Source organism: Bombus fervidus, chromosome 14 (assembly GCF_041682495.2).
Source record: "Bombus fervidus isolate BK054 chromosome 14, iyBomFerv1, whole genome shotgun sequence".
Lineage (NCBI taxonomy): Eukaryota > Metazoa > Arthropoda > Insecta > Hymenoptera > Apidae > Bombus > Bombus fervidus.
In genome coordinates, this window is record NC_091530.1 from 10,719,230 (window position 1) to 10,745,557 (window position 26,328).

At 35.9% G+C, this 26,328-nt stretch overlaps 1 protein-coding gene across 2 annotated transcripts in view; it reads right to left on the reverse strand.

The window, feature by feature from the left end:
- Positions 1–26,328, reverse strand: part of Sk (small conductance calcium-activated potassium channel) — a 248,829-nt gene that overhangs the window by 37,971 nt on the left and 184,530 nt on the right. For both annotated transcript variants that reach the window (XM_072016863.1, XM_072016865.1), the window contains one exon: positions 7,639–7,734. In XM_072016863.1, coding sequence (XP_071872964.1) covers positions 7,639–7,734 — 96 coding nt within the window. The remainder of the gene's footprint in view (positions 1–7,638; positions 7,735–26,328) is intronic.

A 26,328-nucleotide genomic window follows, 5' to 3' on the forward strand; every position in this document is an offset into this window, starting at 1 on the left:
TGCCACTGTATGTTACTCTAACACTGTTTTTTACTACACACGTTAGTATTAGTTATTTACTCTGGAATATATCATATTTTGTAAAAATCCCAACGTTTTCTCCATTTCGCAATAAGTTTCTCTCGGCCAATTTTCCAGCAGATCCATTCCCATCAGCGGAATCGGTTCACCGGCAGTGGTTTACGAGGCCTCAATCTCGTTTATCAGTCCGCGTAACAGACGCAGTTTCGCTGGAATCGCGCCGTTTCGCGGTATTATGCCGGCAAAGCGTGCACCGGCGCACGATAACGCAATTAGAGTACCGGCCTCGATGCGTTCGTCATCGTGAACAATTTGCAATTTTCTCATGAGCGTAGTGGCAATCGAGTTAACCGCGCGATTCCCTGTAACTCGATAGAAATTCAGGCACGTAAAACGCAGCCGTTATCATGGCTACGCTGTCCGTAATCGCGATAGCAACCAGTTTCTGACCAAGTTACCAATTATTACGTAAAATTAACGGTTCCATGAAATTCACGAGCCTTTTCCCTGCTTAATTTTGCGCCTGACAGAGTCACGTATATCCGACAGGATATATATTATGACAAGATACGTCGATATTTCTTAGATTAAGTTTAGGGTTAAATTTGTGGCGTAGAATCGTATTCTATTACAACACCGACGAAGGGTTCATAGCAAAACCGAACCTTTAAAATTCATTTATTTTGTTAATGATCTATTAATTCACTCATTTCTGGAAAACTATTGCACTTTTTTATCACTTCTTTCGCTAATTCTCCCTACAACGAAGCTTCATGCTTAGAATATTTATTAAAAAATGAATCGATCCATAATGTCTGAAATACCAAACTGTAGAACCCAGCCAGCAGCATAACCATGGTTATTGCACCTTCGAAAATGATGCTGTTGCGTTTGGACCTCGTTGTATTAAGACATAAAGTGGAATCTGTAACTCTAGCCCGGTTTAGTACTAAACCACGTCGATACAACGTGGAACGATTTTGACGATTCGCAATTGAGTTGACAGTGTTCGGGTTGGATGGCGGTGCACACAGTGATTTGCTTTAATGCTGCGGTATAAAAGCGGTGGTATTGCCGCGGATATTATCTCACCAACGCTGCGATATGCATAGACTAGACAGAAACAGAGAGAATTCGTTTCAAATAATCACGGTCTGCGTTAATAACGGTGAAATTTGTCGGGCATCTAGCGCTTCGAAGAACCATAAAATCGCGGCTTATTGGCCCGGTTCGTTGAGTGGTATGGGGCGGATGAAAATAAAGTCGTTCTTCATGAAAATTCATGTCGGTCAACGCAATCGACGATTTTAACGAGCCAGTCGCTCCCATTGTCATACGGATTTGCAATAAACGCACGGTTCTCCCGTATTTTAGTTATGTCCGAATTATATCGAGTAACTGCGGCTGATTCGCGATTCGTTGGTTCATACACGAAATTTTAGTTTCCGACCATTCATTCGTTGTTGATATATTTTCATCGCATCTGAGTGAAATGCGGATACGCAAGCACAATGATATTGGAAGAAAACAAAAGAATATTAAGATTCGTAAGAATTAATCTTCATTTCAACTTCTTCATATTGGAATTATCGATCTGATAAATATATTGTACGTAAATCATTATATTTAATATGATATAACAATTACTTTAGAACTCTAATTAAGTATCTATAATAAAAAAGATATTAGTAACTGCCTAATTTTTGCTACATTCTGAACTCTGTGAGTAATTTTGTAATTCACTGTATTTTAGTATAACATACTTTAAATTCATAAGATTGAGTGGTCAAGCTATTAAGTTGCAAGCAATATATACTTTGTCATAATGTTATAAATACGTAAGTTACTTGAATTTTTTTAAACTATAGAATCTAAATAGACAAAAATATTAAGCGAACTTATGGAATTCTCTCTTTCATAACCAAGGCATTAAATGAAAAAAGAATTCGATGATATAAATAGATTGAAAAAATGTACAAATGAAGTGTTGTGTTAACACAACGTCTATCCTTCGTAGTTAAAACGAACAACCCGTTTAGCAGCAGATCGATAATAATATCGATTATGTCTGTACGTGTCACGAACTATAAGTAGTTAATTTTCGTGTATGTCGACAGTGATTTAGATAGGCAGAAAATCAGGGTTGCTTCACGAGGGTTCGAAAGTTGATGGAGGGCTCAATTCCGTTCGACATCCAGTCAATGAAGTTTCATTTACTTACCGGCTCGACAAATTATCGCACTATCAACTATTCATACTTTACCGTGGTATCGTCGTTTCGTATCACTTTTGAGTCGATGGAATTTCACGGTCATTAATCAGATTTAATCAAGAGAGGAGGCGGAAAGTAGGCGGGAAACCGGAAAATTAGTTTTGTATCAATTGCTCGATTAATCATCGTTAAATCGTAATTTGGGGTTGGTGCACGACGCGTGCTTAACAGGCGTGTTGATTTCACGCATCTGCGTGACTTCTTTGATTACCGAAAGAGCCATGCCGATTAATTTGTCTGTTCAGCTGGCAGACATGTTACTTTGCTTTCTTCTTTTCATTAAGTTTATAAAGCATAGGATGTCGTAAACACTCTTGATTATGACTTTCCATTCCACGCTTCTGTTAATTTTCTTGAAATTTTGTATCGATTTGAGATGAAATATTAATTAAGAAAATAGACAACCGACAAACTAAAAAGACAACAGAACTTATGAAACGACTTACTAGAAAATTTACAGAAAATATAAAATTGTCGCTTTGAACTTTCAACTGTGAATTTTCTAGAAATTTACTCTTGTTAAAGATTAAATGCTAATTGAGAAAATAGACAAGCAAAAGTATTAGAATTACTCGAATAGATTAGTTCTCACATGCAACAATTTTTTCAGTAAATAAGCAATCTTCTTGGAATTTGTTTGAAAAATAAAACATATATCCGTGACACAGGAAACGTCGATAAAGGTGTAGTAAAGGGTAGAATGCTAAAATATAGAGCGAGACGAGATCAAGACATTTCTTCCGCTCTGAAAGACAGTCAACGCGTTCCGCTTTCTGAAAATGAAACCCCACAGGTGTGTGCAAACGCCACTGGTTTATGTCGTATGGCCTTTTTCCACGTTCGTTTGGTGGAGGCAACGTCCACGGATAGATTGTTTACATTTTTTTTTTTTTTTTTTTTTATTTGTTTTATTAAATTTTTACAATTTGTCCAGAAGGACATTTGGTAAAATGTTATAGCTTAGAGAATAAAAGAATAAAAAAAAAAAAATAAAAAATAAAAATAAATAGAAATAAATAAAATATAGCATGTGGATGGTTACCCCCAGCGGGGTTCCATCTTCTAGGTTTCCTATTGCATCTCTATTTCGAGGTCTGCGGGATGCTTCCTCTTCAGTCTTCTTTCTATTTTGGTTTTATTTGTTTCAGCAGCCAGCTGGTTTGGGTGTGCTGCAAGTCTTTCTTTGTACTTTTTTGCGTATCTAGCGATTTCCTCTTTGACTGTTGGAATTTTTAGATCTTTTCGTAGGTCTTCATTTCTGACGTACCATGGAGCGTTAACTATTGTCCTTAAGATTTTTGCTTGCTCTATTTCTATTTTGCTTATGTGACTCATTGCTGCCGTCCCCCATAATGGGACTCCGTATGTCCAGATTGGTTTGATTATTGTTTTGTATATATTTAGTTTATTCATTGTGCTTAATTTAGATTTTCTATTGATTAACCAGTACATCTGCTTCCTTTTTGCACTTATTCTGTTTATTATTGATTTTATATGGTGCTTCCATGTAAGGCGTGTGTCTAAATTTATTCCCAGATATTTGACTTGCTTTGATTGTGCTATGTGGGCGCCGTTCAGTTGAATATCTGGTGTTTTTCCTTTTCTAAGTGTAAATGTTATGTGGTTGCACTTGCTGGTGTTCACTTTTATTTGTTTGTTTTGCAGCCATTTTTCTATTTTTGTAGTGTGTTCTTGTAGTAGTGCGGCGGCCGTTTCTAGATTTGCATGCCTCACTAGTATGGCCGTATCGTCCGCAAACGTCAGTGTTTTACTGTTGACAGTTGTTGGTATATCTGCCGTGTATAGTGTGTATAATATTGGTCCTAAGACACTTCCTTGCGGTACTCCTGCCTTGATGTCCTTAATTTCAGAGTATGCATCATTTATTTTTACTACAAAGGTTCTGTTGTTTAAGTAGGATTTGAGTAGTTTGTAGATTTGTTCTGGAAATTGCTTTTTGATTGTTTGAAGAAGTTTTTCATGGTTAACTTTGTCGAATGCTTTTTCGATATCCATAAAGAGTGCTGTGCAGTATTGTTTTGTTTCAAGCGACTGTAAGATTTCGTTGACGAGTCTATGCAATTGTTCTATTGTGGAGTGTTTATTCCTGAATCCAAATTGATGGTTCGGTATTAGTTTTTCTTTTTCTATTGTTGGTTTTAAGCGGTTATATATTATTTTCTCTAGTAATTTGGAAAACGCAGGTAGTAATGATATCGGCCTGTAGGATGCAGTTAAATGTGGGTTTTTGTTTGGTTTGGGTAACATCACTATCTGTGCTATTTTCCATAGTGTAGGAAAGTACTGTATTCTTAGAATTGCGTTAAATATTATCGTTGTTAGTCTTATTGCCTTTGGGGGAAGGTTTTTTAAGATTTTCCCATTGATCAAGTCAAATCCTGGTGCTTTACTTGTCTTTGTTGCCTCAATTAAGTTTGTAACTTCTTGCGCTGTTGTGCTGAGTATGGTGCAGCGTTTATCAGTTGTGTTGCTGGCATTTTCCACTTCTTCATTTGTTTGCCATCCAGGGATGCTGTTATCAATTTCGTACGGCGAAAATATATTTTGTAGGTGCTTTGAGAATTCTTCTGCCTGTTCTTCGTTGGTTCTAGCCCATGTGTTGTCCATTTTTCTGATTGCTGGGATTGTTTTTACTGTTTTCTTAATTTTGTTAGTGACTTTCCATAGGGAGTAGTCGGTATTCTCATGCGCGGATAGTGATTCGATGAATTTTGAGAATTCGTTATTATGATGTTCCCTTATTTTATTCTTTAGTTCCTTTGCAAGTTTATTTAGGTTTTTCTTGTTTTCTCGTGTTCTCTGTTTTTGCCATTTTGCTTTCGCTTTTCTTTTTTCCCTGATTTTGTCTAGGATGTCCTGCGGAATAATTTTTGATTGCCTGCTATTTGTTTCATAGGTGGTGGTTGCCCACGCTGCTTCCTGTATTATTTCTGTCAAAGTTGCTACTGCCTGCTCAATGTGTTCAGGTGTTTTCAACGGGATATTGCAGTTGATTTTGTTTTCGATCAGTTCTTTGAAAGTTTGCCAGTTGGTGGTTTTATTGCAAAGCGACTCTGACTTGTTATAAAGTAGAGGTTTGCTTGTATATTCTATTATAATTGGTGTATGGTCGGAGTTAAGCTCGAGGCTGGTTGTTATTTTTAATTTGCTTACATTTAGCCCTTTTGTTACTGCAAAATCCAACAGGTCAGGTATTTTATTGGGGTCTGTCGGCCAGTACGTTGGTTTTCCTGTAGATAGTACATTGAGGTTGCTGCTTCTAATGTATTTTTCCAATGTTCTACCTCTCGGTGTGCTAATTCTCGAACCCCATAATGTGTGCTTTGCATTAAAGTCTCCTGCCGCTATATATTTGTCGCCTAAGGATTGGAAGTACTCTTCCCATTTTTTAAGTGTCATTTTGTGTCTCGGAGGTGCATATACTGCTGACATCTGGAAGTAATTGTCATTGGTTTGTATTGTGACAGTGGTTGCTTGTAGGTGTTCTTGATTTGTTTGACTATGTAAGTGATGCTTGATGTCATTTTTTATTATTACTGCAGTTCCTCCATGTGCTTTACCTGAGGGATGTTTGGTATCGTATATGGTGTAGTACGGTATTTTCATGTAGTTTTTTAGGGTGAAATGTGTTTCTGAGACAAGTAGTATATCAATATTATTTTTATACAAAAATATTTTAGTTTCGTGGGCTCGCTGTTGCAAGCCATTGGAGTTCCAGACTGCTATTTTCAAAATGTCCATCTCTATTTTTTACTTAGCAAGTTAGTAAGTAGTTGTAACATGATTGTTGTTTGTTGTGCTTGTTGTCTTAGTATTGTGTTTAGATCACTTACCATTTTTCCTAACATTTCCATACCTTTAATGGATTGTTTGAGCATTTCTTTGATGTCTGTAACGTCTTCGATGTTATTGTTTTCATTCTGATTGATTGCAAGCGTTGGTTTGCTAATGTTTTTAGTTACTTGTGCGTAGCTTCGTTTACCTTGGGGATCTATGTTTCTGCTTATAGCGTTTAGTTCCTCTTGTGCTTTCAATGTTGTTTCGTTATCCGTTATACTTTGTTGTGGTTGATGGTCATTGTGTGATCTGTTGCGAAGTGGAGGAAACAGTTTACGTTGTATTTGTTTCCTTATTTCACATCCTTTGTAGCTGGCTGGGTGGTTTCCGTTACAATTATAGCATTTAACTTGTTCTATTTTTCCTGTGTATGGGCAGTGTATTGTTAGGTGATTTTTTGCACATTTAACACATGCCGGGCTTCTGTTGCAATAATTTTTTGTGTGTCCGTATTGTTGACACCGCATGCATTGTGGTATATCTTTTTTGTAGCGTGGTGGTTCCACTGTTACAATTGTATTTAGTATTTTTTTGATTTCATAGATTTCCTTGTTATTGGTTCTGGGTTCCAGTTCTATTAAGAATAGTGGCAGTGGTTGCTTCGTATCGTATCTTGTCATATTGTTTATTGCTCTTGTTTCATGGCCAATTTTTCCTAATTCTTCACTTAATTTTTTTGTGTTAGTTTTTGGATGTAAACCTCTTATAACTATTTTATAGCTCCTTTCTGTTTTGAGTTGGTACGTGTGGTATATAGCATTTTTTTCCTTTAGTTCATTTATCACTTTCCTATAAACTTCTGGGGTGTTTGTTTGAATTTTTACTTGTTCTAATTTTGTTTGTTTTATTGTGTAGTTATCCTTCCCGACTACATTGTTTAGTCGATCAATAAGCGGGTCTATTATTTGGGCCTCAACAAATATTGGTGGTGGTTTTGATATGTAAGGAGTTTTAGTTGTGGTTTTGCTTGTCGGGTCATTGTCTATTTCTTCCGTTAGTGAGCTGAAGGAGTTTCTTAAAGGTAATTCTTGCAGCCATCGCTGCTTTCCTGTATCTGGGTTTCCTGCAGCATTTGTGTCTGGAATTATTTTACGTTTTTTGCTAGTCTTTGCTAGCTTCCAGTTTTCGTCCTGGTAACTTATTTTGTTATCTTGTCTGCACTCCTCCTGTCTCCGCTGCTCTTCCATTTCTTCTATTTCCATATCATTTTGGTTGTTATGATTTTGCTGTTGTTGCTGTAAGCCTGGTAAATCTGATGACCCTTTTATGTAATATTTTTCTCCATTGGTTGCAATCTTGATCGTTGATATCTGTTGTTGCATTGTTTGTCGCTAACACTATTCGTAGCACTTCTCTGAATCACTTGACTGGAGCACACGTTTGCCTACGCACATCTGTTCGCCTCGGTTGCCCGAGCGAGACTGCCGATTGTTTACATGCACGCTACAAGGACGTAACATCGAGCCTATTGGATTTTTTATACGCACCTGAACTTCTAAGGCATGGTAAGCAAATATGAGGCCAATCAGTATCACAGTAGACACAGAGATCAGGGTTTTCAGTGCTGTCGAGTAAAACGAGGCCTGCAACATAAAACGTCGTCCTCGTAAATCCCAGTTCTGCCATTTAAACCATACATATCGCCTTTATTCTACTATCTTCTCTCTAAATGTTTTCTAATAAAAGTAGGATATTATTTGGCAGGAAATCTGCAAACATGGGTTCATGTACGTTAATTTTTTTATTGACTGTAATTCTTAGAGCAATTTTTCTTCTTTCCTCTTTTTGCAAAAATATCTGATATGAGAATTCGTTTCCTAAGAAATGATAAATAAATATTCATGTTTTATGCGTAACAGACACAATCTCGTTATTTCTTCACCATAAACAAGAATTATTTTAGCTACTGCGTTGCTAGATAAGGTAATATACGCTACGAAGTTAAATTTGTCCGATTAAGCATTTTGTTGGGAAAGTTTCGAGCGAGTTCGGCAGGGACCAAACTATAGGAAAACTAATTTTTAATGCAATTTTTACGGCGAACGATATGGTACACGCGACTAATTGACATTGCGCCCGTGTTCCGCCAATAATTCGCAGAAATTTTGTGCAAGCACAGATTCATGCGATTTAAAAAAGGGGGAAAAAGGCGAAATGGTCGTTGGGAAAAATTCATGCTGTTAATAACACGATAATCAGAGAAATAGCTACTACGTAGTATGTATCTTCCTGATTGTCGTGATGTTTGCTATAAATCTTGCAAATAGAAATTGTTACGTCGGCCGACTCTCTACCTGGACCGGGCCTCGCATCGCGAGCGGGATGGCAACCATATGTCTGCACATCCTTATTGCGTACTCTTAAGATTCTCAAGGACCGACCATAAATCTTAGAAAATTCCAACTAAAGTCTTTCAGATCGAACAAAGATCTTTTCTACGAAAGCGTTTTCTAAGATCTCTGGTTTGTGTCCGGAAAACACTTGAAAATTAGTTTTTTCCGCACGTGCGATGCTTCCTACCACCAACTTTCTATCGAGGGCGGCTAAGACCCCTCCTAGTCCACCAACAATCGTAATGGCCAATAGAAACAATGTCGATTACCCTCACTTTCCTGGCCAAAAACTGTCATTAACGAATCCGATGATCCCGTGCGTTAGACACACCCTTTCCTAGCTCTCCTCTGACAGAGCATCGTCACTCTCAGAGTAGTCTATTTTCGTCGTCAGAACAGTCAATAAGTCTACCACGGTTCTACCTTTAAATCAATCCGTTTCGTAAATTCTAACTATCTCATCGAGAGATATCGTCAAGTCGGGTCATACTTCTGTAACGCATTAACTGTACTTATCGTCAAATACTTGTGACGCTCAGAATATTGTGTAATCTATTGTTGAATATATATGTCATATTAACCTGTTAACACAGCGTTGATTTCAGTTTAACCACCCCTATTATCCTAATCGAAACAAGGGGAACGACTCTTTCGCGGCGTCGATTAGCCGAATCGTAGCGAGAATTTACGCTTCTCGCTGACGCGTTTTCCTCGCGACCGCGTCTCTCCGCGAACGGTTGTAACAGGAATCATAAAATAAAAGAGAAAGTTCCAAGATAAAAATGTAATTAGAAGTATAATTCCTTTATACATATCTTTTTTAAACTCTGTTATTCTATTATGTACATTTTATATTTTAATCATTGCTTTTAAGTTGGTTTCTGTAGAATGTCAACTTTAAATTATTTCTCTTTCAAAAGTGTTTTATTTACATTATCATAATTTCTAGACCCTAAGTAAGACAACTGTCAATGTCAAATATTTTAATTTCAGATAAAACATCGTCAAACAAAATGTATTTAAATATATTTTTTGTAAAGTTCAATCCAATTACCATACTTCCATCTCAACAGGTTCGATCAATCCTCATCATCTGTATTTCCTAGGACGTCGAACGAGAAAATTCTTCGCAAAAGAATTAATTGCAGCTTCAACGTTCGTCGTACAGCCGGAAAAAGAAAACACGCGCTGAAACACGGGATACTGAAATATCTATGCGTTTGCGTAAAGTTGCTTATTGCTCGTAAAAGTCAAACAGAGACTGCGTTTTTTTTAAAGGTGACATTAAACTCTGCCGACTGCAAGGCATATGACATTTAGAGAGAGAAAAATGGTGAAAAAAGAAAATTCCATCCTTCCGGTTCATCTTTTCCGAAACATCTTCCGAATAGTACGAAAAAGGACATGCTAACATAGCATGGAATTTCATGAATAATATTTATCTCCTGCTATTTGTTCCTCTTGAATCTCCCACTTCTAACTCATATTAAGGAAAAATATTCTCTTTTTAAGGAAGATTATCTCCGGTATGTTATATCGTTTTAAGAACAGTGATTTTAATCAATTGTTTGTTTTAAATTGAATGCCTTTCTATTAAATATTTTATAGTGTTTATGTATAATTTCTGTATTTATGGTCAACACATCTTTGTTCTTCATTTATAGCCCTGATGGATCTTCTATTGTACGATTTCAGCGCAATAATAAATCAGAATATTATTCAGCGAAATTTCCGCGTTTAGGAAGTTATCGTACGTTACCGAACACGTACGCGTGACATCATTCAACGTACCGCGACATAATATTGTAGTTCATGTGTGTCATTTGCATGCTATTTGTGCCTTCTATTTATAAAATTACATTTGTATAGATATGATTATCCCCAGTACGCGTTACGTTTAAATCGTGAAATTCGATGTCTCGTGTTATTTTTATAATCAACTCGCAGGTAACGCGGATACAAAGTCTAATTCTCATAAATATGTACGTAGATATTCGTTCACTTTCATTCTCGATTACTTGGTGAAACTGATTCAGTATGTTTCACAAAAGTCAATTGCTTCCAACTTTTATTTATTCCAACTTCGAACTTTCATTCTATAATCGTTACAGAGAGAAGATCCTACAAAATAAATAATTAGATTTAACAATTATTTCGTATGATCTGTTTCACGAAAATTTCCAATAATTTAATAAGCAATTTTCTCATAAATCAGAGTTAAATTTCGTTTATATTACCTTTATGATGCGATTTCTTTATGAAAATACGAATATATTTAATTAACTCGAAAAATCTATACAAATCCAGAAGAAAATTTAAGCTCTATCCATTTTTATATCTTATTTCAGTGGTATTCAACCATTGTTATTTTATTATTGAATATTTTTATTATTCAAAAGATTATTTTCAATGTCAACGTACCTACGCTGTCGCCTCAATTATAAGTAATTACGTAGCGGGCCAATTTTTGCTAAACTTGAAGCAAGCAGATTATTTATTAGCAGACCACGAATTTTTATGCATTTATGAAAAATTTGAAGATCCAAATGTGATTTGGTTTCTATCGGTTCCACGTGGCTCTACTTAACGCAAAATAACGTCTCGCCAATTTTTTCGGCGACCACAGAGATCAGTCACAGTTCGACTTTACATTTTTTATTTAATTACTGAGAGAATACTCGGCTTGAAGTGCTTCGACGAGTGACTCGAGAGCTCTTTATTCAAGACCTTACGATCCTCGTCGTTCTTACATTTTAGGACTCTCCACGTCCTTCGATTTTTACTGTGAATCGTGAGCTTCAAATGGGCCATTTTGTATCATTCACTGTGAGTTCAAAGGGAGAAGATGTGTAAAGTTCAACAGAGTATGACTACACTGCCGCTCAAATGTCTTAAGACAGTTACTATTTGCTTAAAAACTGAGAAAAGTAATCGTTAAAAATATGAAGAAATATCAGTTAACTCGATGCTTTGTATGACAAAGAAACTACTTAATTATGTTTAATGAATGAGATAGATAGAGGCCACACATCTCAGTCACGGTTCAACATTTCTTGGATGTATGAAGTTTAACGTTGCTTCATTAAAAAAAAGAACACCATTTTATTAAAGAATCTCGAATGTTTCTGTTTAATTCTCTTTAATATTCGGCTAAGAGCATTATTTGTCCGAATATTTCATTATTTTATGAGAAGTTATAATACGATCTGATTAAAGCGACACTTTTTAATACTTTCAAACATTAGGATATAAAAGCATTACTTTTGGAATAACTTGATATAAATAACGATCATCAACGAATAAGCAAATGTTAAAATTTTGAACCGTAATAATTGGAAGATGCAGGATCATCAATAATAATGTAATTTAATTGGTTCACGAAGCCCTAAATAGCCAGATTCGGGTTTCGTGGTAGCGATATTGTGGTTCCTGTAATAATAGGCAGTCAGTTAATTAGTTAGTTACACATAAGAGGAATATAAATTAGCCGCAGCGCGGAAATACGTTTCCGCTAGCTGTGTCCGATGATGAAGACGTCACTCTTTGATAAGATATTGATATTGAAATGAATGAAAACTGACGCGCACTGAATGAAACTTAATCAGCAAGGAAGACCGGGCCAAGTTTCATCTCCGCTGCATGGTGTTCTGTGTTTTCTTTCATATTAAAATTAACTTTTGATACTTTAAACTGGTGATATTCAGAATTAAAACAATTTTTCGAAATGTGATTACAAAATTACAGGTATCAAATTCTTTATTTTTGGAAATACTTAAAAATACGCAGTTACTTTTCCTAAAATTATTCTATTTCCAACTAAAGTTCCATGATTTTCTGATTTTCTAACTTGACAAATTTTTATTCATCTCTCATAGTAGTCGAAATTCTTTGTTAGAATACTATGTTTAACATATGGAACAACTTATTCAAATTAATACTATCTTCTTTCGAACAATTCCTTTGAGTTATTGGTACCTTCATCAAAAGGAAACCAATTTACTAAATCTATGAAAGTCACGCCTCTAATAGCGTAGGAAGATTTGATAAATAATAAAAGTTTATGTCGAACAAATTTTATCGAATGTCAATTTTCGCTTGCGAACAGGTTCGCTAATATCGTTAGGAAACTAGAGAACCTGGTCGGTCCAATAAATTCGCCTGGTGGCAATGGGGCCAAAAGCTGTTATCATGATCACTCTGGTCATCGATCGAAATCGTTCACGACATCGGGCGAACGGTCAGTTGTCTTTAAGAGGTGTTAACCCTCAATTGGATCATCGACATCGCGCATCCACGGCAAATCGCTTTGGCCCCGTTCGCCTCTGTGAATCAACTGTAACGAAACTAAAATGGATTTAACGGTTGTATCTATACATTTTGCTTTATCATATACATAGTTCTCCTATAGTGTCTCTAGTAATAATCAATCATAATTTCTTCCTCAATAAGCAAAGAAAAATCCAGTTATAGAGAGCTAAAGATAAATATTTTTGTTATATTAAGCAGTGCACTCCCGTTAAAAACTCTTCGCTTTTATTTTTAATAAAATTTCAATATTTAACGTAGACTAAGAACTTTGAAATACAAAGACAGACTTTAATAAAATTGTTAACACATCAACTAGCTTCATTATCCCGTAATTTTTTTTAACTTCACTTTTTTTAACTTTTTAACTAACCCTTAACTATTTTTCGCTTTGTACGTAGCTTCCGCTATTATTTCGCTGTTCATTTGTATTTCGCTTTTATATAATATTGATATCTACTCTAAGATTTTCGAGCGGAAGTGCACCTGTTCATTAGAGTCATTCATAAACGAGTAGAAGCGTTCAAGAACCTAAAGTATCACCGACTGATCGGAAATCGAGTCACCAACATCTGCGAATCGCGTTTCGGTGACTGATGCGCATGATCAGCATTCTCCTGTTAACAGTCCAATTTATCAGGGAGTCGGTTCATCGAATTGCCATTCGAGGGACGATTGTTGTCGATGTTCCAGGTGTTCCTCATAGAAATTCACCTTAAAGTAAATTTACTCATTCATCCACGAACGAGGAACTACGTTGTCATGTTGCACGAAAACGAATAGAACCGCGATTTTTGGACGGCGACCAAACGTTCGCTTTTCCGCTCGTTTCGTTTGTCGATAACGCCGAGAAACGTAATCCGGAACGTGCAGAAATCTGTCACGGTGCACTTTTCTGTAGTGGATTGCCGCGAAGACAGATTATCGATTGATCCGGTGAGACGAACCCTTTGTCGTTTGATAATTTGTTTTGCCACACTATATTCTTATCGAGGAGGAAATTATTTTTCGTTAATTGAAACGGTTTTGATCATTGTTTGTTAAAAGTATAAGAAATTATTGCCAAAAAGAGAATTATTTTTCTTTTCGCTGACCGAAGTGATTCTGATTTGGTCGTTGTTTGTAAAAGATGTGAGGTCTCTCTAAGTATTTAGTGTATAAGGTTTGTATTATCTGGACATTGGAGAAGGAAAAGAGTTAAATCTTTTGGCCATTGTAAAAATAGGATTTGTATTATTTGGTCGTTATAAGAGAAAAGAGGCTAAGCCTTTTATAAGGAATTAAGCCTTCCAAGAAAATTTGCTGAGTGAACGGAGAAATAGAAAGAATATTCGATCTATTTATTCTAAGAAACAGTTATAAGATATCGAAAAGCGGGAACAATATTTGAAAAGTATAAAAATTAATTACTTAACTCAATTTAGAAACTTCCTTGAAAGTTCATTTTTCTTCATTATTTGCCATTTAGTTAGTTTCTCGAACGAAAATAATATCTATGCTTATATTAAACTAGAATTCGATTTACTTCGATCGCGAACTTAATTACGTATGAAATGTGAAGTGATGCCTGAAATGGTCCGTGCAAACCACCAAATACAGTCTCTAATTTCTATCAAAGCCCTGATAAACGACTAATTTCGCGCGAAACATACACTAATCTAAGTCTCTCAGATACAAAGCGTAGCATCGATAAAATCATATCGTGATACCGATCGCGAGGCATCGAATTCATTCGGAAAAAAATCAGCCAATACTTAATCGGACTGCGATCATACTGACACAGCATCCCTCGTGTAAATCAATCTTAAATTTCATTCATTCAACCGATAATAGGATTTGAATCCCCCTACGATTTCATCCCTTTCGAGTCGTTTCATCAACGCCACGTACATTCTATTTTCTATCCACGATGAAACTGCATGTGAATTCTACACAAAAGTATAAAATCTCGTACTATTCTATTTTTTTGTCTAGTTAATGCAGAAATAAAAATATAGATATATGAAAATCTTTTACAATACGATTCAACAGCACAAAGGGTCTCTCGTCTCCCATTGCTACCAACTGCTGTCTCTTGCATAGATCTTGCGTAATATATACTTACACCCACACGTTCTGTTTTTCCGTATTTTACAACCACTTGTATTCAATTCAGACAACCTACGCAACGTTCTCACATAAGACATACAAGCGCGTGAAAACGGCGCTATATACATAGCGCCTTGATCACCTAAAACCTTAGCTCAGACGATTTATTCTTCTTTCGTACTCCAGTATATTCTTTGTTATACATTTTACATTCGACAATCAGTATTTCGCTATAAACACGTGCAACAAATTACCATACGTAGAAGAGAAAAGTAGATGTCTGAAAGATGATAAGGTAGAAAACACTTTTTAAAAAATGATAAAATGGTAGATGGTAAATTTTAACTAAACCGTGCAGTATTTTTTTTTTTTTTTTTTTTTCTAATACTCGCAGACAGTTTCTGACAACGATATTATATTATTTTACACGAATTCAAAAGGTCTCATTGTCCAACGATTTTCCTAGCAATCTATAATGGCTACAAAATGTATTGATACACTATGGCATTTATTATAGTAGTTACATATTAATTAATTACGTCCAAGTATATTAAATTTCATATCACTTTTATACGTAGTAGTTTCATACGATTACAGAAATTCGACACTATGCAAATGAAATGAGTCTGATAAGAAAAACGGTTTATTGAAAAATAATATGACGATACTTTTTCTAGCCACTGTAAGTGGATTATTAAATTGCATACGAGACTAGCATGTACCTCGATACTTATGAAAATGACTATGCCTCGCTAAGGCACTCTGTAGAGCTGCAAATCACTTTAAACTAGCAAATATACACAACAATATCAGTATGTCACTCGACCCTACGTGGAAATTAACTGCAACGCTGGCAAAACGTTAGGATAAAACGCCTAGTGGACACGAGGCCTGCATCCGGGAGCCTCGGGCAGCAATTTAGAGTGATTTTAATACTGGGATCGCCCGCAGCGGAACGTTTATGCTCTGCACATTCACGAGCCTGCACTTCACGCTACTTGCTCGTCTACCATTCGAGAGCACGCGTTGCAGGCTGCTTCCCTCTTTCGATGTTTACCCGCTTGGCGTACTATACTATACTATTATATAGATACATACTTTGTTTCTTACCGCGTGCGCAACTACACGATACTAATTTACCATGGATTTCAGATTATTGTAATCTGTGGATCGAGATTAGTTATGGTTTCAACTGGACGTATTGTTTCCAGCTGACACGGATAGAGCCGTTATTAGGTTTGTTAAATGATCGTGAGACGAAAGGCTATTATTAGTTCCGGAATATTAGCTCTCGGACGATTGCTCGACAAACTAAAGGAAATTATCGATTGCTTTCCCCTTGCTTGGCTTTGATTAACGTTCGTTAATGAATTTTAAACGAAGAGTTGACATTTTTATAAAATAAAGGGATATATTCTTTTGTGATCTATTCGCGAGGTATTGAGAATTCGGTGGAAGTTTAAGCTCATACGTGATTACGATTGTCTTACACATTTACTAATTACTAAGTAATAAAGTTAGCGAACTGTTTCTGAAGAGTTTTACATCAAATAGATGTAGGCGAATTGGTACGAAACTTGTTACAGTTCTGCAAGAGAATTTATTAATACAGTAATTTGTAAATCTATTAGTGACTTACTGCAACTTGTAACTTTATTAATGACTTGTAAAATTTCAATACTCTAAAATCCCACGACTAACACAGAATAACGTGAGTGGTTCCTCCATTCAGTGATGCATTTAATTTTATAGAATTTTATAGAATGTTATCCTAAGATGATTTTACCGATTAATTTATAACGAAGACTTAGATAGATATTTTCTAATTAACTTTTTCTATCTTGTTTTCGAGGCATCAATATGCAGATAAGTGACGAGTTAAGTTTAATGAATAGCAGTAATTACGCATAATTGCTCCACGCTTTGTTTATTCCATTATGTACTCTTGACAAACGTGGAATTTCGCTTTATTAATAGTCCGCTCCAATAATGAAATACTCTAATATAATAATCACGTAATTATCGGTAACATATTGCCAACCGACACGAACGCGACGCATTAATAGATTCAATCGTGCACGCGATTACGGTCAATTTTCATGTCGAAAGCAAAGATTAAAGAATTCAAACATAGAATGTTATATCGTAAAAATGTTTTGCTTTACCGTAGTCACGACGCAAAGCAAAGAAATTGCGAGAAGAAATTCGCCTTGTACCAAGGCGAACGAAGTATTTTCTATCTTGAATCCCTCCACTCTGCTCTTTTTTCTTTTTTGCATCGAGCTGTCGATATTTGCAAGCGATGGAGAAAATAAAAAAAAACGCGAGCTTCAACAAAGAGCGCGACGGTCTATGTAATTTCTCGCAATATTCCAAGCATCGATCGATCTCTCTCTTTCTCTTTCTCTCTCTCTCTCTTTCTCTCTCTGCATTGACCCGATATAGCCTATGATTCATGGATTTTGCTAATTGAACCGTGTATACTGGTTGCTTATCATTATACTCGTTCTAATAGAGCCGATCGTTTCGTCCAAATAGTCTCACTGCGAAATCGCGACTATGATGGATATTGGGCTTTCTATGGAAATCTTGATTGTAATTATCATGAAAAAATATTTGCTAAATATGTACAGGTTCCATATATGGTTTCTTATAATTATTTAATTTTGGAAATTTGGACCTTTAGCCCCGATCCTATGCTCAAGTTTTTCTAAAATTACGAGAAATCGTTTCCTCTGTTAAAACGAGAGCAAAATCGAGATATAAAAATCCGAATACCGTGACAGAATAAAGAAGAGGAACGAGTTCCAATTTCAGGATGTTTGTAAGTTATTACAAAGCAGGAAGTAGATTTATTATATCAGAATTTAAGACGGATCCGTAAACTTAAAAAAACTTTCAACTACCCGGGAACAACGTAATATTCCTTGTATTTGCTATGAAAATCTGACGGCGTGTATTTAATATCGGGCGAAATATTTTGCAAAGTTTTATTCGATCCACGAGCGAAATGATACGCAAATATTGGACTAATTCGACGTCCGGAAATTCACGGTGCACCCATCGATATTTACATGACGGATATTTCGTGGCGATTTAATTTGAAAATCTCAGCCACCCAGACGAAATGCATAACATCGAAGTCGAAATTTAATAAAAATTAGAGAAGCCAGAGTTGAGGAACTGTTCTGAAGGGTTTCGGTCGAAATGAAGTTGAACCGTTTCCACGTAATTACCTGCTCGTTAACATAGCCTGTGGCATATTCTTAATGAACTGCTGAGCAGTCACGCGGCATCATTGTAATTCGCTCTAGAAACGTTGTTATACGCTTTCAACGCTTTAAATTAGCGGACTTTTTACTCTTCTGATGGAAAATTTAATTTCGATGCAATTAAAAAAAAAAAATTAATCAAATGATTTTAACATGAAATTCAAGGTTAAAGGTGGTTGAATCTAAAATTTAACTTCTTTTTTCCATTGATATATTGGAGTTTTTAATTCTAGCGTTTCACTAGTAAAGATATCTCTTAAATCTTCGTTTGCCTCTCTATGATAATTTCTCAGATCTCATAAAATTTATGATAAAAATTCTTAAGATTACTAAGATAGATTTGAGTAAATAAAATTTTACAGCCTCGGATAATTGAAACAAAAGATAATATGCTCGATAGCTTCCTATAAACAAGATACTCTGCATTGATTTTAACGACTCCACGACTGTCTTCTAAATAGGGAAATTATTATGTCTAAGATATTATTAAAATGATCTCTGCATCATTTCATATACCCCAATCTTCCTGTACATTTTCGCAAACATTCTTCTCCGCTCACAATAAAAATTCTACCTAAAATTAACCCAAAATTAAAGTTCAACGCCCAATATGTTTCTAAATCCACAATAGCCTTCAAAGACCCAAAACAATTATTCCAGCAAATCGCCGACTCATTTATCAACATCCAACCCCACCGTTTCGTCAGTAAACACTGGTGCTGCTATTGTTCCAGCAAACTGCCACCATTATCGCAATCAAACAAACTGACTACACTGTTCGTTTTATAGTTTACTCCGTTTAGTAGAGCGAAACCAAATAATCGGTTGGCTAATATGTTGCATCGCGGATTCAGGCTACCAACAGAGTGACGCTACGTCGACAGGTTCTCATTCGAACGCGGTCAATTTTCTCTTCTACCCAAATCTGCCTGTGTTTTAGCCCGGAAACTTTCCTAATTTCGATACAGTTTACTGCGTTAGGCGGTCTGTTTACAGCAAACCCGTCGAGAGAGCGCGAACCCGGACGTTTACACGCTCCTTTGCCATCCTAAATTTTAGATTAAAGTCTCGAGCATGCTTAACACTCTGCGCCTCGAGAAAAGTTCCATGGAAACACGCGTAGCTTCGTATCGATTTTGGGCATGGCCATTGTACGATGCGATACCATCGACGAAATCGAATTCTAGTGGCGGTTGTGATTCGGCGGAGGGAACGTTGATAGCGGAATCCGCCACGTTTTACGATGACTCTAACGCGAAATGTGAAACCGTATCTCGAAGTCAGCCCGATTTTCCGAGGTCGGATTGCGGTGGAAATCTCGTGGTTTTCAGTATTTTAATGGATCTTGATGTATTGGTTATTGATTTTTTTATTATGGCTGTATCGTTTCTTGTTTGTATCGGATATGATCAATTGTGTTTTTCACTGATAAGTTCCCTTAGATCGAGGAAAAATATAAAACGTTTGTAAAACTTTTCACTGAAATTGAGAAAGTGGAAGGAAGAATAATAAATAAATGAGAATTAAAGAAAAACAGCACTGATTAAATTGAACGAACTTCGAAGAATAATGTGTATTCCTTATTTGTTCTTGAGACCAATGAATTAGACCGAATGTTACAGTAAGCTTGTTTATTTCGAGCTAGCGCTATTTGCAGAGTGAGTTATTGGAATTCCATCTAGTCGTGTAATTTATATGATTCGTGATTTTCATGGTCCTTGCGTAGAATTTATGCGTAAGCTGCATATGTACAAGGAAACGTATAGAGCAATCGTAAATGAAAGATTTCCAAAGGAGAAAAGGCAAGTTTACAGCCAGCTTGGCTCGATCACGCGATCATATATCAAAACTGAATAAACTCTCTGAAAAAGCTGTCCTGTCTTTGCCAATATTACAGAAACTAAATTTTTATTATAGGAAATAACTATTACAGAACCTGAAGTATTTAGTTAAAACATCCGCATTCATTAAATTCGCGAAAAGAAAAAGCGAAGAAATAAAAACAGTAAGTAGTGACATGTAGTGACTTATAGAACACTATATGAATACTTGTTATTTTATACATCTTATACAAAACATTTTGAAATTAAATATACATCGAAATTGACATATTATCACAATAGATATTCACAGTTTAAGCTCAGAATTTCAAAATAAGTTTTTCCACTTTTGAGTGATTAATAAAGCTATTGTTAGTGGAACAAAATAATACTATAAACTCACATCCAGAGAGGATGAATTGCAATTAGTCCACTTTTACTTTTAACGTTTCGATTATTCAAAGATACGAAGAAACTTTATTTTAAGGTTTTCAGTTATATTGCTTTTCTTCATAGTTGAGTACTACAGGAAAGTTACAGAATTTTCAGATCACGAACGGGTTCTCCACTTTGACCCGGAACATCCGATGGGCAACATAAGTCGCAGCAATTTGTAATTCACGGGAAGTAGATTGGTCAGGCCCGATAACGGATTGCATGTATCATGAACGTTATAAATAAACGCATTTAATAGGCAGCAGGTTGCAAGCCTTAAGATTCATAACGTTTCTATGGCGACGACATGATCCGTTCGTGCGCATGTCGGTTTCGTCCCTGAGCCGAAGGAGAAACCGTGTGGTTCGGTTACGCCCTTGGAAAATTAACGTGAATACGCGTATGCCTGAATATACCGGACCGGTCTGCAAGCGTCCTCGAATCTCGATTGTTTGCCACGACGCTGCATCGTTCGCCTCGAGTCTCTTCCTCTCTATAATTAATCGATCCTTCCTCGTTAATTTAAGGGTTCATCAGAAGCCACCGCCTTGACAAACGACGGCGCGATAATTAATTCGATCGGTCTGCCTGCTTTTCATTCAGTTGCATAACAATATGTATTATTCGCTGAGATTACGAAATAATTCGTAAATCATTCGACCGAGCTACAAAACAATCGAACCTCTTGAAAGCTCCACCTTTAATATATTTCTCAATCTTATTAATCAATTACACGGTCAGCGCGCAATTTCTAAGAAAATTAATGACTCGCTTCTATAAAATTTGTCGTAAAAAACTAGAACGAATAGTCATAAATCTCAAGATAAGTTTTAGGAAGAATTTTTGTAACACTACTTTTCCATATTTTCCAATTTACGGAGCTAAGTGGATCATTTATTTTGTTGGAGTTACGGCATCAATTTCCGATGGATTGTTTAAGAAACAATTTTCTCTCTGGCTCGGAAATTTGTTGGATGGAAAGTGTTTCCTTGAAGATATTTTTTAATGGAAGTTTACACGAGACGTCTCATTTTTTAATCTGTCCGCACAATTACTTCGAACCATGTTACGTCGAAATTGTCGTTAATTTGAATAAATTTTTCGCTGGTTAAACTTTCGGGCCAATAACTGAATCAGAAATTACATACTGATTTATAATGTAATTCAGCTGTTACGTTTCACTGAAATATAAAAGAGGAGCGAAATATTGCAGAGAGAAGCTACGCGAGCACGAGTAGAAACGGACGATGTGTAGGCCAGACAAGCTGTTTTTAATCGACGCGACAGAAACCATATATCCTTGTAAATTCACCTATACTTCTCTCTTTAGAAAAGCTGCTTCGTTAAATCCTTTATTAATATATTATTTCTATCAATAAACCTCAAAATCCTGCGTTATAATACACATAGAAATGAAACACAAATACGAATGAAACATACTAAAACATATAAAACCCTCTATAAAATATATGAAACAATGGCGTTGCTTCTATCTCAGTACTATTTCAATATTTCATTGCTCTCGACTTTTTTTCAAGAAACGACGATCTCAAATGTTGCAATACACCCGCCAAGCGAGCAATCGATCATGATAAAATTCACCATTCACGAGTACCTTTCTGGCCATACATTTCATCGTATCAAACTTCCACAATAATTATTACATCGGGTTTCACGATATCGAATGACCATTTCGGAAATGCGGTAAAAAATGGCTCGCGCTTCACCGATTTCTGACATTTCAACGAGATTGTTTCTCGCAACTCGCACGATCCACGAACGTTAGTATGGGTGATAGCTAGGGGAAAATAAGCCTGCGAAGGGTGACACGTTCGCAGTCTCTTTTTGAGTCGTGACAAACGAATGGGATGAAATATGATCGGGAGGGAAACGCTGCGAATAGTTTTACATCGGAAACGTAATACCTCGCCAGGAAGGACAGAGGCCGCTGAATTTCGAGATTTTGTCGATCAATGATTTATATTCGTTACACGATTCGCGAAATAACATGAAGTGGACACACTGCTATTGTTTAATATCGACCGCATATCAGTTGTATCCTATGACGTTGTTTTATAGGGTTTTATAATATTTTGATAGTATTTTGTCCTATAATCTTAACTTATTAAAGAGATAATATCATGATATTTGATATATTGCGGATATTTATGCAAATTCATATTTTCACAGATATAATTAAAAAAGTGTAACTTATATAAATTTTCTATAACTTGTATATAATTATTAAATATAAACAAAGCATAAATTTGTTTCACCAAATTGTTGCATAGTACAGAGAGCATTATATATTTTTCATGCGCATTCTGTGTATTTCTGCATCTTCAAATTTCTCATGAATGCATAAAAATCTGCAGTCCAATGATAAGCAATATTTCTTGAAATTTTGTAAGGGATGAAAAAAATGTACATTTAATTCTAAAATTGAATACAATAAAGGCAACTTTTAAATCTTGAAACTGTTTCCCTATACGAGATAGAAAATGTGACTTATCATGTTCGTCCCGTGTAGTCTTCGTTTATTATCGTACAGTAGCAATGTTATTATACAACCTGAATACACGAAATAACGAGCAGGAATTCGAAACAGCGTTAGAGTAGCTTCTCTTTGATCCAGGAAATATTCACAGGGTCCGCGATAGAGATGTAATTGAGGCTCGTATGCAGCAGCCATGAAATTAATTATCGGAAACATGTGTATACACACTGAAAGACAAATGAAACGGCTCGTTGTTGTTTGTTGTAAGGAAATACCTCGTGGCGGGGATGATATTGTGGCGCGATAAGACGTGGGAGGATAAATCCAATGCGAGAGGCTTCGTTATATTTAAATAATTTCCCACGGGACATCGATTCGAATCAAATGCGACATATCATATTTTATCTTTCCCTACCTAGTTCAATTTCTCTAACATGTCAATTCTGTTTGGTAAAGACAAGAGGTTTCGTATACAAATTTTACGGTATAATATGAATGATGATTAATGATAATGTCGATCGATCTATCGATACCACCGTATACATTTTTGAACAGTTCTCCAATATGTAGAATACAAATTGCAGTAAAGAAACAATCACGAAGTAATTCAAAATTCAAAGGGTTTAAGCAAAACGTTCGAGGATGATTTTCTGCGACAGGGAGGAGTATCTATATACATTATTTATTCCGTGCTTGTGTGTTAAAGCAGAAGAATTAATTCATTATGGAAGGAATGCGATGGTTCGATATTTGTTCAAAGTTACAATATATGGAACAATTCCGGAAACATCAAAGGGTGGAAGAGAAAGAGTATACTTCAAAGGATATATATGTAAAACAAAAACACGCAGAAGGAAAAAAGAGCGAAGCCTAGTTGCTCGTTTGGTTTCTTTGACGTCGCAGAAAGAATGAATGTAGGCTGCGAGATTACCAGGCGAAACGTATGAAGAATTTCCAGATAGGAATTTCGTTTGCTCGGAAATAAGGAATGCGACGCAAAAAGACTTGAGAAACAGATGAAATTGAATTTCATTTGGTTAATTTCTTGTCCACTTGCAATTTTTATAACAGCGAGCTGTGATGGTATAATCCTTTGATGGTTTTTAAATACTAATTCCTTTAGAAATTTTATTATACGAAATGTACAACGACCTATGTGTGCTGGGAATTTCTTTTGTTTTGAGTAGAAACTCACGAAATTTTTTAATGTCTCATTCATCCATTAAAGACCACCAAGCAGTGAAATAACGTGCAAAAATTGTACGAACTCGTTTAATTTCAAAATGAATTCTCGTAATCAACGTTATGGAACAAGTAGGACGATTATTCTTCTCAGCAAACGAGGAAAGATTACAGATGGTTAAATCAACCAGTAGTCTAATGACGGTGCATTTCGAGCGAATATCGTGGCATGAGCTGTTTCGTTGATGCTGCAGGCAACCTAGAATTTCTGCTGAAATTTATTATCGTAGAAAGTTTTATCAGCTGCTAGACTTAATCCTCTAAAATGAGTGGCGCTCCGGAAAACATGTCAAACCCGCGAGCGCGATAAGGAAGCGCTTCCGGCCGATTCCCTCGAAGATCGCTTTAACGCTTCACAGTTTACCCGAAAGGAAGACATAGGCGATTTGTGAGAAGGTTGTACCGCGATTTGTGGAAACTCATGAAAACTCAGTATCGTCATACGGTGACACGTCGAAGGATAGGTTCTGAACTTTTTTGCTTCATAGAATTTGATTTGGAAAACTTTTTACTTTACGTTGAAAAGGATTAAGTTCAGAAGAACTTAATTTTAATAATTTAAGATAGAGAGAATTTAGAAGTTTTGTCTAAAAAAAAATTCAGTTTTAGAAATTAATGGTTTAACACAAGTGTTTAATAATTAGCAAATATAACATATAGCAGATAGGATTTGGGTATTAACACATTTTTTAACGATTATGTACAAATATCCCTTTTATATGTATTTCCATTTATATAGAATAAATAAATATGAAATATATCGAAATTATTTCATATTTCCAAAATTTATATCGAAAGACTATGTAAAAGAATATCAATTATATTACAGAAAATTCTTATATTGTTGTTTAAAATTACTACCGATTCTTACTAGGAAAACACTATTCGTTTACATTACGAGTGATTCGACTCAGAATTGCATGGGAAGCGAAATGAAGTTCGGTGCTTTCTGAATTCCTCAAATGACAATATACTTTCACCACGGGAGCCTATCTAGTCCTCGTGCCATTTTTCCTCCTCCTCGTACTATAACAAACGGAGCAAATTCCACGTCCAAAATCGTAAATTGTCGATAGCCCTGCAAACCCTTCCAGACCGCTGCGTTTTGAATTGCAAAACAGAACTCCAAGTAATCGCAAACGAACACAAAAGCGTCGAATCGTTTCGCAAAGCTCGCTTCGAAATGGTGCTTTGAGCCAAGGGGTGATAACACATCTGACAGAAGGGGATTTGAACTCGAACAACCAGCTTTTTCCGTTCTCCTGCCCTTTTCCGTTTCCCTTATAGATTAAACATAACTTAGATCTTCTACAGTGTTTTACATGCATATTTATTTCGAATTTCATCGAATATAAGATTCATATAAATTTAACCAATTTATAAAAACAACATATCAACGATCACATAAATTGTTTTCGTATGAAACGAGCATTATTGATAAAAATATTAAAATGCATTTTACATTTGACGCTCTTACGTAAACAGATTGAGGAGAAACCTAATTTAAAAACGGTTTTGGTAGGGGAAAGTTTTACCAAACCTGAAAACTGTTTCACTTGAACTAATCTTTACAACATAATAATCAATGAAACTAAATTTGTTTTCAAGTAAAGCCAGCATGTTTGACGAAAATAGTTTATATTTTATATTTGACACTACAAAGAAGATAACATTTTAAAGTATTTCGCAATCGTTCGTGGGATGATTAAAAATTTAAACAAGTTACACAGCTTCAAACCCAATAAATACTTCTTTGTTCATGCTTTCTGAGTTGTCCTCCAACGAGGTGCAAACAGGCAGAGCGAACAAAAGGGACGACTAGTTAGAAGGATTAAAAGCAAATTAATCTTCTTGTCAGAATATCAAGTTCCATTGAAGTTTCTTGTTATCGCGCGGAATGAACTGAGAACCTCGTCCCATCGAAATTTTCTACTCCCTTTGCAAGCGTTACGCGGTCGTTTTTGCGCCATGAAATTCGGGCACACCTTCGTTCCCATGTTTATTCATTACTCTCATTAATAAACGTTAACGGTCTTCGTGCAGTTCGGCGAACCTCGAGCAAGTCGTTTCGCAAAAACGACCGGTTGTAACTCTGAAGCTTTGTTTTCTCCCGTCTGGAAGAGCGATGGTGAGAATAAGAAATAGACGAGCCGAGTAGTTGATACGACTTTCAGCCACTTCTTTC